The 17356-nt window shown below is 44.1% G+C and overlaps 1 protein-coding gene across 4 annotated transcripts; it reads left to right on the top strand.

Annotated features, from left to right (window-relative positions):
• Positions 1 to 11407: 11407 nt before the first annotated feature.
• LOC109478969 (transcription factor Sp9-like) lies at positions 11408 to 16736 on the top strand. 4 transcript variants are annotated; one of them, XM_019780799.1, is made up of 2 exons: positions 11408 to 11484; positions 14169 to 16736. In XM_019780799.1, the coding sequence occupies exon 2, from the start codon at positions 14202 to 14204 to the stop codon at positions 15465 to 15467; it is 1266 nt and encodes a 421-aa protein (XP_019636358.1). In that variant the 5' UTR covers positions 11408 to 11484; positions 14169 to 14201; the 3' UTR covers positions 15468 to 16736. The 4 variants fall into 4 exon arrangements, with proteins under 4 accessions (XP_019636358.1, XP_019636355.1, XP_019636356.1 ...); XM_019780796.1 differs by lacking the exon at positions 11408 to 11484 and adding an exon at positions 12080 to 12196; XM_019780797.1 differs by lacking the exon at positions 11408 to 11484 and adding an exon at positions 12080 to 12271.
• The last annotated feature ends 620 nt before the right edge of the window (positions 16737 to 17356 follow it).

Here is a 17356-nt window from a genome sequence, read left to right as displayed (position 1 = left end):
GGGTACCGGGCAATTTTCTCCATTGTGAACAGGAGACGGCCACTTAAAGGGAGTCTACCAGTGATCAATGCATCAGTGGGAGTCTGACACATGGTACTAGTGGCTTAACCCGGCATAATGCGTGTGGAGTTTTAAGCCTAGAGAATATTGAACCTTGAACCCAAGGTGATTTCAGGGCAGTAAAACTGGATTTTTCAAAGTCAATTTCCTGGTCATATTTTTAATGTAGTAAGTTGAATCAACCATATCCCATAGCAAGCTGATATCTGTGACATACACAAGAAAAGGCCGTTATGTAACCACAGATTGACGTCAAGGTCAAGTTGGCAGTTTCCCCGTATACCCACAACAAGCTCTCATGGTTTCTGCCCTAAGTCCGTTGAAAGTAAATAAATTCACAACCTGTAAATACTTAATCTCCAAGTGTGGCGAATTGGACGCTCTCTGGCCAGTGGATACTGCCTGGCCAATTTGATACTGTCTTTTTGCCACCGTAGGATCTGCTTGGAGATTAATTTCCGATGCCTTGTTCAGTGAAGAGATACTAGAATGACGTAACCTGTACATATCATAACAAAAAGGGCAATGACCCGGAATAGACTCCAACAGGAAGCCGACATACATCCCTGCATTAGTATCTTTTGTGTGATTTACGCAAGGTCATCGTCCTAATTACGGCAAATTTCCCAACCTTCGAACCGTGTGTTACCCAGTCTAGTGTGAACTAACCTCTATCAGACCACTTGGGTCGCTGCAAAACTAGTGGAATTCCTCTGGACAAATTCTTCACTTCTTTTGGCTAAACTCCAGCCCAAGAAGCCTGATAGAGATTACGGTGGAACCCATTGGGTTATGTTTACAATGCCCTATTACATCGCCCTAAGGAGCCTTGTAGAGACTAAAGTGGAACCTGTTGCCCTTTCACATCCTCCTAAGGATCCTGGTAGAGACTACATGGAACATGTTGGGTAGTATTTACAATTGATCACCCTTGCCCTTTCACATCCTCCTAAGGAGCTTGGTAGAGACTACGGTGGAACCTGTTGGGTAGTATTTACAAGTGATCGATCCCCCTTGCCCTTTACACCATCCCAAAGAGCCTGGTAGAGACTATGGTGGAACCTGCTGGGCTATGTTTAATAGTGATCCCCATGCGCTATCCTGGCAACCTACGGAGCCTGTTTAAAGACTACGGTGGAACCTGTTGGGCTGTATTTATCCTAAGAGCCTGCTAGAGACTACAGTGGAGCCTGCTGGGCTATGTTTACAAGTGATCCCCCTTGCCCCGGCACACTTGACACAGAGCTATCTCATGATGATAGCTTTTACCGGCAGGGCGGAGTGGACAAGAATGGTGGGCGGACCGGACCTGATGAAGCATGCTCAAGAGCTCTCACCTTCCCCCGCTAGGTGTGTATGCGGTCACGGTTCGCTGCACCAATTATACACATGTGGCTGCGGTGGCAGATGCCTGCTATTGGCACGCGATGTTTTCACACACAGGGAAGGCGCCAGTCTTAAATACCGCCAGGTAATTACGGGACATAACGCGATTTCTTCGGGCCTTCTGCTCGGCCAAAGTGGGCGCTGGATCCTTGATCCTGTAGTTTTATGTACTCCTGCCTTTGTTGTATGATGCGTTACGCCGTACTCTTAACGATGTACCCCACTACTACCAACTGTTATGTTAGACTAAATCGCCCATAAACTACTTTCCACTCAAAGCCTGAGCGTCAAATGTCCCCACGCCTTTTGCAACAGCGATGTGCGTTATCCTGGAGTGTTTTGCCGATGTATGTGTCTATGTTGGTCTTATTTTCGCGCGCCGGTCGGATATTGTGGTCTCACGCGAGGAGAGGCCGCGAGACGCCAGTCACAATTATCGGCGGGGAAATCTTGTCGCGCCGAGGCGACTTTAAACGTCACCCGGGGCCACAATTACGTGTCCCTTTCTGCGTGTTTATAACGTTATTAACACAGAAAACACCGTATAATCCACCGCATTATCACTGATATACACCGGTTATGACGTCACCAGGAAATGCGTTTTGTTGGCCAATTTCGGACCGTGAATTCGTGTGCAATTCGTCATCATTTGCGCTGCTCTTCCCTTTTGTTGCCCTTCGTGACAGACATTAAATTTTAACTTGTAATTGTCGGGATTTGGATGTAAAACATAAAAATGTGACAGCACCTAACGCACCCCATGCCGAGAAAAATGACATGAACGGGTCATCTTCTAAGAGTCTGAAGTCGGTTATGTGTCACACAAAACGCAATTTGCAAGAAAATCTATATTCATTTCTTCCACCATACAATCAGTAACAATGCCGTAAGATTCAGTAAAAACCTCACATGTCAACTTAGAGCAGAAAACACTTTCAATCCATCACATTTGCTTTCAACCGAACAAGATGATACCGGACTTACGCAACGGACGTTTATAACGTTACCCAGTTTGAAAATTTGAAAACTACCGTTCATAACTGCATATTTTCCCCGCTATTATTTTTTCCCTGATACTGGTATTACCACGTTCACGCTACGTTATTATAGAAGGAGTCTGTTGAATAAAGACAAGAACGTATACACAGTGGTGCTTTCTCGGTAACAGCGACAATTATGGGTCTTTATTTCTCGCTTCTTTCAAAGAGGGGAAAATTGCAAAGAGATTGAGTATTTTTCCCATTGTGGGGTTCACGTATCGTAGATAGTTGTTCGCACGCTATGGTTGAGCGCTACAGTCATTCCATAGTAAAAATAACTCAGTCTATTCTTCACATGGCTACTTTACATCAATTGTATCTTTTAAAAGTCTACAGATCGTGAAAAATATATGTAAAGATTGTTTGTTCCTTATTGAAGATGCGATCATAAAAAAACTATATAAGCCGGATGCAAGTTCAGGAAAATTAAGAAAATGACTTTGAAATATTCATATCATTTTGTATATCGGTGGTTAGAGAGTGATACAGACGTTCATCTAGATAATTATATACAATTATCTTCGCTAGAAATTCCATAAAAAGATTGGCCTTGGTACAAACAATAACCATTCCCCCCAAAATGTTAATCCTAGCAATTTTCAGTTCCTTTCTTTTATACTTGATCTCTCTTAAGCTTTGCGTGTTTCACATCAAATATGATCACTCCTCATGTGTAAGGTCTAATTCAATATCCTATTCATCAATTGATATTGCCGTTACAATGATCTATTAATGTTCCGCGAACAGTGATAATATCTAAATGTATTACCGAGGAAGGGGTTATTAATAATGTGATATGATGTTGCCGCTTTGTTAACGTTAGAAAATCCTGTCAACGCCGTGTTCTACAACTTCATTCGTCTTAATAATATGTTCCCTTTTCTTCGTATTTTTCAACACAGGCAGTTAACGTTAGGTACAACTATTGCCGAAAAAAAGTTGGATTATATTCAAAATGATATTTTCTTTGGTGTCAAAGTGACCCTTATTTCTTACAGGAAAGATACAAATATTTTTAGATCTAAAGAATAAAATGCAATTTCAGGGCAGTGAAACTGGATTTCCAAAGTGTAATTTTCTGCTCATTTCTTTAAAATGTACTAAGTTAAATCAACCCTATCCCGTAGCGTACTAATATCTGTGAGGCAAAAATGTGATATCGCTGACGGAAAAAGATTGCTTGTTTCGTAGTGTAGGCTAGTTCTAGCAATTTATTGGTGGTACCAAAAAATAAACAGACTCCTCGCGTAGCTTGTTTCGGTATCCTTGTTTTGGGTCTATTTCAAACGCTTCAGGTATGAAAATGTGCTAAGAAATGGCAGTAAATGTCAATATCAGACAGATTTCCTTATCCAGAATATTCTTGTTTGTTTTGTCGCCCTGAAATTGCAAGGGATGCCTTTAAGAACTCACTTTTACCTCTAAGACTATAACGATACCTAAGCTAGTGGTAGGTAAAAACGAGGTAAGAGGTCCCCTACCACGATACCTGCACGTGCTATGAATCATGACAATGGTGATGAATATAATTTTCCCCCGTACATGATGTAAATACAATACTTGAGGAGAAACGGTATTGTATGCTGTAATTAGAGAAGGTCATACGTTGACGAATTGGTAGGAGACGTTTAGCCTGTATAACAGACTTGTTAGGGTACATAGCATCCCATTAGGAACTCCCAGCTGAAGAAGGCTGCTCTGTAGGCTAGTATGCATATGAAGTTTGGTCATATTGGATGAATGCCCCTTTTTGTGAATTTTTTCCACATTAGGATAAATACAGGTCAACAAAGAGAAGGGCTTACAAATACCTACATACACAATCTAGTAGTAGTAGTATAGTATACTAGTAGTTTGACTTCTTCTCGCTTCTTTGTGATGGTGGAAAGGTAAGATTACATAGGTTGGGTGATCATCTAAATTCAAAGGGAATGTAAGTTGAATCCTATATTTGTTATACAGTTTAAATTCTACTCAACAATGTCGTCCATCCTCTATGATATCAAGATTGGTAATAGCACATTGCACCCAATGTTATCCACGTCCCGTTATGTCTGTGGATTAAGATCTTCGATTAAGATTTTCGATAGTCTACGTGTTACATGTTAACTCTACTGTTTAAACTACATATGTTGGTAATAAGTAAATATACATGGCCTAGTGTTATTTGAAAATTCTACTTCTTAGCAAGTTGAAAAGATTAAAGGCAAGTAACCAAGTACACAAAAACGTACACAATAAAATCAATTCTTTTGACGAATATTTTCATTCATGTGTAGTTTTGTCGTACGACCGTGTTGTGCGATCGCATATTGCAAACATCCCTGAGAAAGTCGTGCATTTGTCTTAAGGCTGTCTTACTGTCATCCTTGTTGGTTGGTTCTGTCACAGCCTGCTTGAAAATCGTACGACAACAAAATTCATACGATGAAAATCATACAACAGCAATCGTACGACGGCCTACGACAAACGCGGCCGCGCCGTAGACAGCAGGTACGTGTGGAGTCGTGTTTAAATATTTCAGCAGGAAACACACCTGCACGAGGCGCCCTTCTAGGTTTGACATTTGCCTGCATGGCAACGAACCCACACAAGTGTTCCTAATGAACACTTTACACCGTGTTCATGAAATAAATACTACTATTAATTTGACATATATGCGGCTTGTCTCCACCTAGTACGCTGGCATTTTTCTCCAAATCTCTGGCGATGTGTAACTCTACTATCGTTACACGCCAGATCACAAATTCTCTCCCCCCTGCCAGCGGAGAAGCGATCAGCTACATCGTGGGAGTGGGAATTATTAGGCGGCAAAGTTTGGAAAGTTTAGCGCCGGGAATTCTTTCTCTGATCGGCTGTGAAATATGAGGGAGGGTGGTAGCGCCTGTTGAAGTGATTTTAGCGTGTTAGGGTAATTAAATGGGTATTATTTCCTGTAGTATTTCGTCATGCTGAAGAAAAGAGATCGGCTGTCTCGGCGGCGTCCTTTGAGTTGTCCGCCATGATTGATAGCCGCCATTACGCCCCCCCCCACTTGTTACTGCGCATCTGTTTCCGCGCAGGGGATATCCCGCCATCCTTCACTCGAGCATGCTCGTGACCTTGCCGCCCGGGGGGTCAAGGAACCCCGCGGCGCGGTCAAAAGCAATCGCCGCCATCGCTTGTTCTCCGGAGTTTCCAGAGAAAAGAAAAACACACATCGCCTCTCGCCGCGCCATGTGACTACGGTTCCGTACCCTACGGGTATAATCTGTGCCCACTGATCCATACCTATTCCGAACACCTGTTTCAGACAACAAATTGCATGACTTCATCCTGTAATAGCGCCCAGATTAGCCTCTCGCATGACATCGCCGCTCAGAAAAAGCCGCTCGCCAACTTGAGCGGGGAGAACCGAGAAGGCTATCGGAAGAAGCGGCTTTGCACACAATGGCCAAGGTGACTACATATCACATGCCAGCTGACACAAAGGAAAACGCAACACAACAAAAGGAGAGATACTTAAAACCTGTGAAGAAGATAGCAGAGATAAAACCTGCCCCTCCTGGTATCTTACAGATATTATCATTACCTAAGATGAGCTGGTATGGTGTAATCTCCGCAGTTTAGAGGGGGACATTCTTGGACAGCCCTATGCACAACACTTATCTGTTATGGCGACAGGCTAGGCCAAAAACATTAACGGCCATTAGAGATATACGTCCGTAATGATTTTAGATGGGAAGAAGATTCTCTGTCTGTATCCGAAACAAAACAGTCGAAGAGGACAAAAACAAGACGACAATACAACGTTGTCGTCCTGTATACATGCTAACAAAGCTATCCGTTCTGGCGAACTAGCACGAATGTCTAGAAAAATAAATAAATACGTGATAACAAAACAACGATACGAACTATCCCTAAAAATCCTAAAAGGAAAGAAAACTTGATACAATCAAGAACAAAAATCTACAAACATGAACACAATAGGCATCACCAAAGGACTCTTACTAAGTATTCATAACAATCCCAACTTCTAAACAATTCTTTTATGTTGGTATTTTCTACAATCTATTCGTTATCTGATATATTATAAACTTCTCTTGAAATATCTAAAATCCCAGTGATTATAAAGCCTTATGAACTCATGTCAAGTTTTTTTCAAGTATACATTTACGTAGAAATGGCATATACAGTATGTAGTATGTACACCTCTCCACATAGTCATTAAGTGTTGCATTGAGAGATTGCATCTTATGCATTCCACTCGCTTTGCCCGCATACATCGAGAGCTAGGCGCCTGGATTAGGATATCCGACCAATCACCATATATTATCAGCCACATTTCCAGCTGTCACGGCCAGTGTTAAATTATAGACATCATATTGAGTTGGGGGAACGTGGGGGAAGAGCCGAGTCGTATGAGCAATGTCGTCGATTCCAGCACAGCGGAGCAGCCAAGTTTTGTGTACGGGGAGACGCCGAGATGTCATCAATTCTCCACGTCAGTTTCCCTCTCTTTTATTGTGGTTTCCTGACGGCGCTACTTGTCATGGAGTCGGCTCATGTTACCGAAAATGTTACTCAAATACAGTTCGTTTTCCTGAACAGTGTAGAAAATCCAATTTTAAGCATGTCTATTAAAAAGTATGCATAAAAGCTCCATTATTTCAGATGACTGAAAAACTGAATGAAATCTTTACGCATACTTTTGTAGCCTTCGGTATATATAACACTTTAATGTTTGATTAAATATTGGATTTTATGTAGTGGAAGTTCAGGCGAAATTTCACAAAAACTATGTTCACGATTACTTACAGTTATACTGTACAGAATACTAGTATTTACTCTTACTTTACATATCAATCAATGAAATGTGAATTGTATTATATCTGTTCTTGACTTGTATGTAGTTTGCACTGGGATACTCTTACGCTCACAATTTAATTTTGTTTACCAGTACCTAACATTCAGCCTTTTCTAAATGTTTATGTTACAAACTGCAAAAGAACAAATTATATTACATGGATATTATGTGGCATTGTATGTCATTCTATTCAAAAACAAGTGTTTTTTGCCGATAGGCTTAAGAAAAAATAATATTCTTTCGTAGGCTACTTTTGAATTGATGAGCTTGAGAAATGTACTACTTTTAATTGACACATCTTGATGCAAACTTATAGTTTATGTCATTATGTGACATTTTGGAGACCAAAACAAAAAAATAACTCGCCGTTCCTCTGGCCATTCGGATTGAGACAAAACCCGAGACTCAAGGGGCTTGTTTTCCAGTGTTGTTTAGTGGAAGAATGGACACTGTATTTACCTAAATGAGGAGGATGAAAATGTAACAATGGCGTACAAACTACCGGCATTATGCAACTGACGGTCTTTTGTTTCACCCAATTAAATGCAAGGATTTTAATCCTTTGATACGAAAACATTATACGATTTCGAAGAAAACAATGCAACTGACTGGATAATTCTTTTGTTGTGCTACTAACGTGCTGTTCTGACATAAAACAGGACAACCACAGTTCAGTGACCTTTGCTAGCGTTAGGGTCACTAATGTTTATGTTTTAGAACTACAATAACATTAAAAATAGACTAAATCACAGTCTTTCTAACTTAGCTCTGCTTTGTAATTCCCTATCAGATAACACTGACAAGAAATAGAGCTTATGCCAGCTTAACAAGCCTGGGGTTTGAGACTACTTCGGCAGAAAAAAAAGCCGCCAGCCATTTTTTCTCTTCACTTGTTTGATTCGAAGAGACAAGACGGCAAAAATGGGATTGTGTAGTTGTAAACAACCGATTAATTCAAAACGTCAATAAAAACATAGCATAGACTGATGATAGAGAACTATTGAGTGATTCAATACAAAAATAATGTTTTAGTTATTCTAACCTCAAATGATTTACAGTTCTATGTTTTTCTCGCCAGAAGTAATATGATATTTAATAAAAATTCAAAAGAAGTATTTCACTACACTCAAGTGTGTATATTATCAAAACTTCGATTCTCTATAATTATACTTGACGAAGATTTCAGACAAGTTTTAAGTATGCGTGTGTTTGTAACCGTAAAATACAGACAATATCCCTCTAGTACGAAACCTTTACACAGCAAAAAGTTCTTTATACAGCGGTTCAACCGTTTTCAATGAGCCAGCAAACGTGGGTTCATAACCTATGATCCTTACCCCTCTACTTATACTCCTGACAGCTCCAGCTTTGCCATACTTTACACTACAAGGACTCAATAGGGGAGAGAGGGGGGAGGGTAATTAAAGCAATAAGCCTTTGAAGTACTGGGACAATTAGATGGCCACGCCTCCTCTCAACCCCTTTTGTAACCCCCCGCTGGGCAGCGCGCACAATCTTCAACAAATTATATTATCATGCTAGAAAAACGGGATAATACACCGTCAGCACCCGGCGGTGAGAGAGAATGGGCACGGCGGCGTTTTGCATTTCTACAGTCGGTACAGAAGAACGGCGGTATGTAGGGTATTGTTGGGTTGTCATGGAAACGGAACCTGGTCGAAAAGACCACTGCAGAGCACTCGTCTGGGCCATCCAGTCGTCTGAAAGGGACGACGTCGCTTTGAAGTGGACGAAATGTGTTGAGCAAAGATGCCTTTACGGGTGGCTGTTGTCACGACTTGTCGTCTGTATGCTCACGCTCTGGTGGTGTTTTTGTCCCCGCTTACCACCGGAAAAAAGTAACAATATGATATACATACCACAGCAGTTCATACCGTAATAACCAAAGCCGCAAAAAGCCACAGAAATTAGATTTCAGAAATTAGATTTCATATATTTTTCACAATTTTTAAAGCGAATGTCTTTATGAATAACAAACTACTCTTCTTCTTAAACGTATTTTTTCTACTACAGAATATTAAATAGAAAGTATTGTGTATACAAAAGATAATCTCCAAGCAGATATTTTAGTGCCTGAAAAGGCAGTATCCATTTGCCAGACAGTTATCATTTGTACCATTCGCGAAGAAAAGATACTAGTACAAAAAGCAAAGCTGACAAAAACACGTGTAAAACACGTCAAACATAAGCCTAAGACTAAAACTCTGCTTGAAGAGAATACAGAAACAGAAGAATATCGTAGATTGTGGTGTTATGTTTTTGCGGTCCTCTGAACGATTTTACAATCCCGTCTGGACGTACTACTGTGAGAAAGTGACAGATGACGAGGTAGTTTCCCCAATCCGCCAGCCACAGAATCATCTGTATGATAATCCACCTCCCGGGCTGAATTTAGGAATGCCGAGATGATGGGGGATTAGGAGGAACACGCGGTAAAGAAGGCCTGCGGATTAGACCGGATAACCGACATCCCGGAGTCCTTTATGTAGCTCAAGGGAATATCAGATCTAGAGCAGAGACAACCCTCACATCCATCGCTTCCAGATGGAAGTTGCCATCATCATTACTCATGTACATCCTTCGTCCAATGTCAAGGTATAATTAAGGGCATACCTGCACACACCTATGCCACGCTACCGGAAGTGGTGCGATATTTAAGGTTACTCTCACAGGTGTGCTGTTGTTGTTATCTTAGAGATATTGTATTGTTTGTAGGGGTGACGAACTGATGAGGTTTGGCGAAAGGTTAAGAAGTGTGGTAAGGGTAAGGGGAAAGATGATGATCCCGTGTTGCTATCTATCCTGAGATCGGTTAAAAGATAAGAGGATACAGATATTGGGGTTATAGTCGCCGATCATGCAATTTGGAAGCGCTTGAGGGCAACTACAACAAGTAGAACAATACGTGCACCTGAGCTTATCTTAATGGATACTCCAAATGACTCTGTTTTCCTCCCAAGTCATTGTGTTTTCCTATAGAAATCAGGTAAATGTAAGGCCGGTTATAATGCCGAAGCACGGCCTCTTTGAAATACCAAACAAAGGCACAAATACCGCTCATTAGCTGGTTAAACTGCTATGGCGATTAAAGGTAAAGAGGAGGCGAATAGTGCAGGCAATCCGTGACACCGGGTGCAAAATTGTGGCGGGCTATTAGACGTAGTTAGTGCGTTTGTCGGCTCCGTAGCCGACCCCTAGTCGGGAGGACCATTGTGACATTACTTACGGCACGATGGGTGCCTAGTCGGCACGGTTACTGAAGTCTGAGTCACACTGAAGAGATTAACAGAACGGCATTGTCCCCGACAAAATTGTCCTGTGCGAGCTCACAAAACAAGCGCAACTGTGAGCCTACAAAATATCCGCGCCGCATCAGTGGCCACCTGTTTACTAGAAAAGAGAGATACGGAGAGTCTGAGAGATTGTAGTCATGTCTGTTACAGCGTATGCGCTTTTGGTGTTGAATAGAATTTCTTAATTCCCCAAAGCGACCTCTTTCCAAGGGACCCGCGATTTTAATTAATCTGTCATCAAAGATATACAGTGTGAGCCTGACTGGTCCCAGAGACAGTTGGAGCTACGCACATGGCACGGCGGCAGAAAACCTACATACCCGCCCCTCGTCGTTTTTCTGTACTCCGAGGTAGACGGGCTCCCGGGGTGCTCGCCACACTGTGTCCCTCCCCTGCCCGCCCCAGTCCAACCCCGTCCGTCCTCCTAGCCGCCCCCGGCCGCCCTTTCCATGCCACAAAAGTAGGCGCCTACAGCGAGGCGACAGCCCCGGCCGCCTGAAAACCGTTCTCCGGCCGCTTTTGATGTTCGCTCCCGCTGAGCTCGTGAAAGGATCGCGACCCGGAGAAGGGCATTGTGGCCCGAAACAGAGATGTATGAGTCCCCAGTTAGGCTCAATTCGGATCTGATAAAGGAGCTATCGGGTCTGCTTATTCCCCACAAATGGGCCGCGATTGCCCAGAAAAATAAAATATCGCCCCAGGGTCTGCCAATATTTCAGCCGAATGGCCGGTAGTTATCGCCGCATGTTATCCAGGCGACCCGCAGAGGATTAGGCTCACCGACTCGAAACTCATGGTGTCCTAAGCCGCATGGTGCTCTATGGGATATTAGGAGCTGGTAAGTCGTGAAACATGCCCCTAAAGTGTAAGGGTACGCCCGGTGGAAATTCCTCGGCGAGGGTGTGACATCCTCCCGAAGAGCCAGGTACAGGTGCGCCGGCGGATGGGAGGGTCGCGACACCGCATTTTTCTCAGAATCTCAGAGATGCTTTTCTTTTTTTTTTCTTTGATCTCACTGATCCCCGCTTGCACCTGGAGAAGCCTGGGTTGCTCGTTCTAGAAATGGTATCGCCTCCAGAAGTATGGCAGAACAAATGGCCCTGAAAATGTCAAATTTAGCATCGTCATAAGCCGGGCTTTTGTCGGGGGATGCCGGCCAAGTTACGGAGGGCTGCCGTGAGGAAAATTGCGCGATCGCGGTGGATTAGGAGCAATTTTGGGTAATGAAATCTCATTATTGTGAGTCTGGGGCTGACGTTGGTGCCTGCTTGTTTGTAGAGGTGCGAGTAAATCGCCGTGTATGTCAACAATTCAGCCCTACTTGTCACTAGAATAATCAATCAAGGCTCCAACGGAGCTCGCTGATTGGTCGAGAGGGGCCTGAGCGGGCCTTCAAAGGGAAGCCACACCACAATTATATGGTCAAATGGGCGGAACCGACCATTTGTATTGTACACCTTCCCTTTGGTAGGGACGAAAACGCCGCTCAAAGAGCTTCAAATTGCGGAATCAAGGCCTGCTGTTGTGGGATGGCAACCTCACTTCTCGGGGTGAGTCCACTTTCCTTCACTCTGTCCTACGGCCCGAAGTCCACCCGCTGCCGCCCAGCAAACTAAGTCGAGAAGGTATGGTATGGGACCGATCAGTTCTAGATCCGCAGGCGGGACCCGGTAACCTTGTCCCCCGTGTATGCTCCACTCCCTCCCCGGTGTAACCCGGCACGAGAACGCTCTATCGCGGGAGTTTTCGTTTCTTGTAAATCTCGACTGTCTCTGTCAGGAGCTTGTTCAAGTTTATATCTCAAAAGCCGCGGAGAAGGGGTAAAATTTGGGCGAAGGTTAGGCTAGAAAAAAGGCAGGGACGGAAACAAAGTGTCAGTTTGTGAGGATCTGGAAAATCCAGTTACGCACGCGACTTTGTGTACACTCGAATTTACAGGGGCTTGTCCGGGGTGCTAATACCTGCCACTTGGGCAAACATTTTATTTCGAGACCAAACAGTTCGCCTTTTCAACGGCCGGTTGTTTGCTGACTTGTCCACTGATGAAAACTGTCCACAGTGGACGGAGTGAGGGGGAAATATTCGACGGTTAGCTGTAGAAGAAATGAATAACAAAGAGTAAATTGCCCTGATTTAGCAGTTGATTCGGCTGCATGACAGAATATTCATACCGAAGTCAGCGTGAACGGAGCGGCGGGAGTTTGATATTCGTCGCCCCGCTGGGTCTCTTTGAACGCTCGAATTGATTATATAGGGGCAGGGGCGCTGCGAGCAGATTGTCACTTCTCCACGCTGAAAAAAAGAGCGGTAAAAACGTGGCAGAAACTTCCAGAGATCCTACCGATCTATAAACCCGCGTCCTGTTCGGATTTGTACGAGGTTATATTCTTGCAGTCTGGGGAAGATTTGATGCGGTTTCTGTGAGAGTTTTTGGCGGATTTCTGACATAGGTTTGCGCGCCAAACGCAGCCAGGGTATGTCAGCTATGACTGTCGTCTGTCGCTCTCTCTCTGTGAGGAAATTCTGACGAAACCAAAGTAAGATCGCGGTTTGCCATTTCATATTGCCGCATAGTTTGTTTACCTCCTATATCCTTCAACTTTGACATTTACTAATTCGATTTCAACAGTGTTGAAAAGTATCGTGAGTGACAAACGTAGTAGTATGTTGCACTTTTACAACTTACATGTATCGACGAAATTATGCTCTACTATCTCACAGAATGTTTTCCCAAACCATATTTCTGTGTCCAGAATTACATAGATATTAAGTATGTTTTAGTATGTAGGAGTCAAACTGTTGTTTACTATGATATTTCGTATATTTTGTGTCTAACGTTATTTGATATTTGTAAATGTAAACACTCCGTTTGAACAATTCTACATGCCTCTGACAGAGATGTCTACATCAGGCTAGTGATATATCCATAGAGGATTAAGATACAATGATTTTCTCATAAATTTTCATTTGTCTCGCATATATCCTCAGTCTTCGGGGCCCAATTCTGGCTTTTGGTCTATCGATTTGATAATTGTTTATGGCCATTCGTTCTTTTTCCCATAGACGATTCCCCGCTGTACATGTATGTTATGGAAATGTTAGACCGCTCCTGTTGCGGAGGCTGTTGATATCATTACCATCACGCCTGGTAGTCACAGTTTGAGACTAAAAACCGTCATTTGGAAAGTCTGAGGACGTTTAAAAGCAGAAAACTGCTGTATACTGAAATATAAAATCAGTAGCTACGTTTAAAGATCGTGGTATGTGATACAATCGCATGTTACGATACAAATATACCATATCTCGCTATGTACAACATAGCATGCAAAGTTGGCTGGCAAGAAGGGCTGTAAATTAGAATACTGAGGCGTATAATGTCCTGTTCAGGTATTATGCTGAGAACTACATGTCATATAATGAAGGTTTTTTTACTGTTGAAGTCCGAGAGAAATGAGGTACAGAGGTCCTGAGAGCGAAACAGATGTGAACCTCCGGTGTGTTTTTTCCCTCCCGTTTTTCCAGGAGCACCCACGTTTAGGCGCCACTCCCCTAGCTATGCTCGCTGCCACCTGTGACAAGATCGGAAACAAGAGTCCACCGCCCCTCGCCGACGCCGCTATCGGGAAAGGGTTCTACCCGTGGAAGAAGTCTCTCCCCGGCGCGAACAGCCACCACGTGTCCGCGGCCAGTCACGGAAACGGAGCCGTCTCCTCCCGACCCATGCACATGTCTCTCCAGGACTCTCTTCCCTCCATGTCGACCATGTCTGGTAGCGGTGGCTACCCGCTCGCCAGCACGACTTCCAACAGCATGACTTCCTACGGCAGCGACCTGTTCTTGCAGAGCACTTCGGTCAGCACGTCGGCACACAACGACAGCGGCCAGCCGGCCATCATACAGAAGGTCCACGGTCCTGGGGTGGATAGTCTGCAGATGCAGGCGAGTATGTACCCCCGGGTCGGCGTCGCGCACCCGTACGAGTCCTGGTTCAAGACCAACGGGCACCCGAGTCTGTCCAACGACGTAACGAACAGCGCGTCGGCTTGGTGGGACATGCACACGGCCAACTCCAACTGGCTGGACGTACAGAACTCTAGCGGGCTGCACTCGCAGCTCGGGAACTACGGCACGGACTATTCAGCACTCAGCCATCCGCTCAACTCCACGCCGACGCACCTTCTACCGACAGGGCAGTCTCTACTCGCGCAGGACAGTTTTAAGTCGATGTTGCCCTCAACGGACATGAGCGGATCGCAGCTGTCCGCCCCCCTACTCTCCACACCGGCCTTCGGGGCCACCGCGGGCGTGCGGAACTCCCGACGGTACACCGGGCGGGCCACATGCGACTGCCCCAACTGCCAAGAGGCGGAGCGGCTAGGTCCCGCCGGAGCCGCCATCCGCCGCAAGAACCAGCATAGCTGCCACATCCCCGGCTGCGGGAAGGTGTACGGCAAGACGTCGCACCTCAAGGCTCACCTCCGCTGGCACACCGGGGAGAGACCGTTCGTCTGCAACTGGTTGTTCTGCGGGAAGCGCTTCACCCGTTCTGACGAGCTCCAGCGGCACCTCCGTACCCACACCGGGGAGAAGCGCTTCGCCTGTCCCGTGTGTAACAAGAGGTTCATGCGCTCCGACCACCTGGCGAAACACACCAAGACGCACACCGACGGCAAGAAGGGCAGCGACTGCTCCGACACCGACGAGAACAGCTGCGACACATCGGGAAACAACCAGGCCGCCCTCGGCAACATAAGCGCTTCCCAACCGACCGTCACCTCGCCCCATTCCGGTGGCCAAGAAGGTCAGAAGGATTCCAATTAGCATTCAAAAAGTCAGAGCTAGAACTTGTCTCATAGCGGCTAGAGTTTGGGCTTTCCGAGTCCGAGCGCCGAAAATGTTTTATAAAAATGTCCCGTCGCATCGACAGTCTTTAGACATTTGGACCGAGCAAAAAAAAAAAAGATGTTACAAAACTAGCGATTGTAAGTATTGAATAGTCCTTTCCAACATAGATAGATGTGGATACCAGCCACTGAACTCTCCAAAGTTGAGAAAAGTTTACACGAGACATTTTCTAGTGTAGAAAACATCAGTGTTTTACCAGCTGTTGCGAAAGTTCTCGCGTAACATAACGGTCAAAACGTACTTGTCAAAATGTGACGTGTTCTTCTTTGAGAAAAAAAAGCCATAGAAGAAATGTATAGACCTTGCAGAAAGTATAATTTTTTTGACATCAAACTCACGTTAAGTTGTGAGTGTTATTATACCAAAGCCAACTGCGAAAATACATCGCGCATTCTGGACTAGGAAAAAAGACTCTTTCTACTTAAAACTAACAACAAACAATATCAAACCCTCTCCCTTCGGATATAATATCCTCTGGGAGATGTAAATGGAAATTCACTTACATTGTTTCGCTGTGGTAACTTCTCATATGTCCATACTTCAACCAGTATATACCTCGTAGGTAGATGTCTCTCAGCCTATATTAGATGTCGTCGCTTTTCGCACAGCCGGCTCGAGCGATATCTGTGTATGTAACAAAAGAAAAACAACAAGGCATCGCTATGGTACGCATATACATCAAGTCTCTCCCAGTTTACTCACTGGAACTGTAAATCAGTTGTTGGATCAATATCAGAACTGGGATGGAACAGTGAACACATTGCCTACACCGTTTTTGAAACAGACGCAAGGCTTCAGATTTCGTTCGCGTTGCTCGTTCAACTGCGTGAAAATTCATGGTTTGAAGGAGTGATTCTGTGGATGTTTGAAACAGTAGTGAGATAGAATGTTGGAAAATTGTGACTGTACTTTCCTCATTGGAAAGACGTTGAAAATACCATTGAAAGACAGAGAGAGAGAGAAAGTTGAGGGACTCTAAAATATTGCTAGCTCATCTTTCGCATCATTTATATCTAAGAAGAGTTTCTAAGTTACAAAACAGAGTGACAATTTCATTGTCATCATATCTTTTTCAAACATCTAGCCATGAACACTTGGTGGATGCTGAGTTTCGCAACAGTGTCATTTTAAAGCATGTAAGTATTCAACGACAAAACGATACACACACAAATTCACTTTGTTCTAAAGATATCAATTCGTTTTATACTAAAAACGTAAAAGGCAACTGCTATACTATGTTGAAACATTTCTATTTCTAGCTACCAAGCATGGCATTTGTATATTTATTACACTGGCAACGTGTTCTATTAAACCATCTCCTAGATTGTCGTCTATTGGAAATGCAGTCATTTATAACCTAGAGCTGCGAACATTTGGCGGCTAACAGCCGTGTGTATGTGATACAATCTGTAGGTTTGTGCGGACGGTATAGAACGGTGTATATAATGTGTGCAGACGACTTTATCACGAGTCCCACACTCCCTCCTACACCGGGCACCCCAAACTCGCCTGGGACGGCTCCGATCTAATCACAGCCCAGGCTTGATGAATTGTCCTACCATGCGATGCCGGCATAGATATGAATTGAGAGACGCTTTCCTGTTATGCTCGCCCAATTTCAGTCAGACTATATTTTCTGCCACGGCATATGATACCTCGAGGTCGCTAGGAAAATGACACATTAATACGATTCCTGCTCCCGTGGGATGAGATTTTGTTAGGGGACGTATTCCCCGGTCTGTCCTCTATTCTAATTAAATACGCGCAAAAAACTCGGTGGAGGGACATGAAAAATTGCACTGTTC

This window comes from Branchiostoma belcheri, unplaced genomic scaffold (assembly GCF_001625305.1).
Source record: "Branchiostoma belcheri isolate BF01 breed outbred unplaced genomic scaffold, Haploidv18h27 scaffold46, whole genome shotgun sequence".
Lineage (NCBI taxonomy): Eukaryota > Metazoa > Chordata > Leptocardii > Amphioxiformes > Branchiostomatidae > Branchiostoma > Branchiostoma belcheri.
This window is presented reverse-complemented; position numbering and strand designations above follow the sequence as displayed.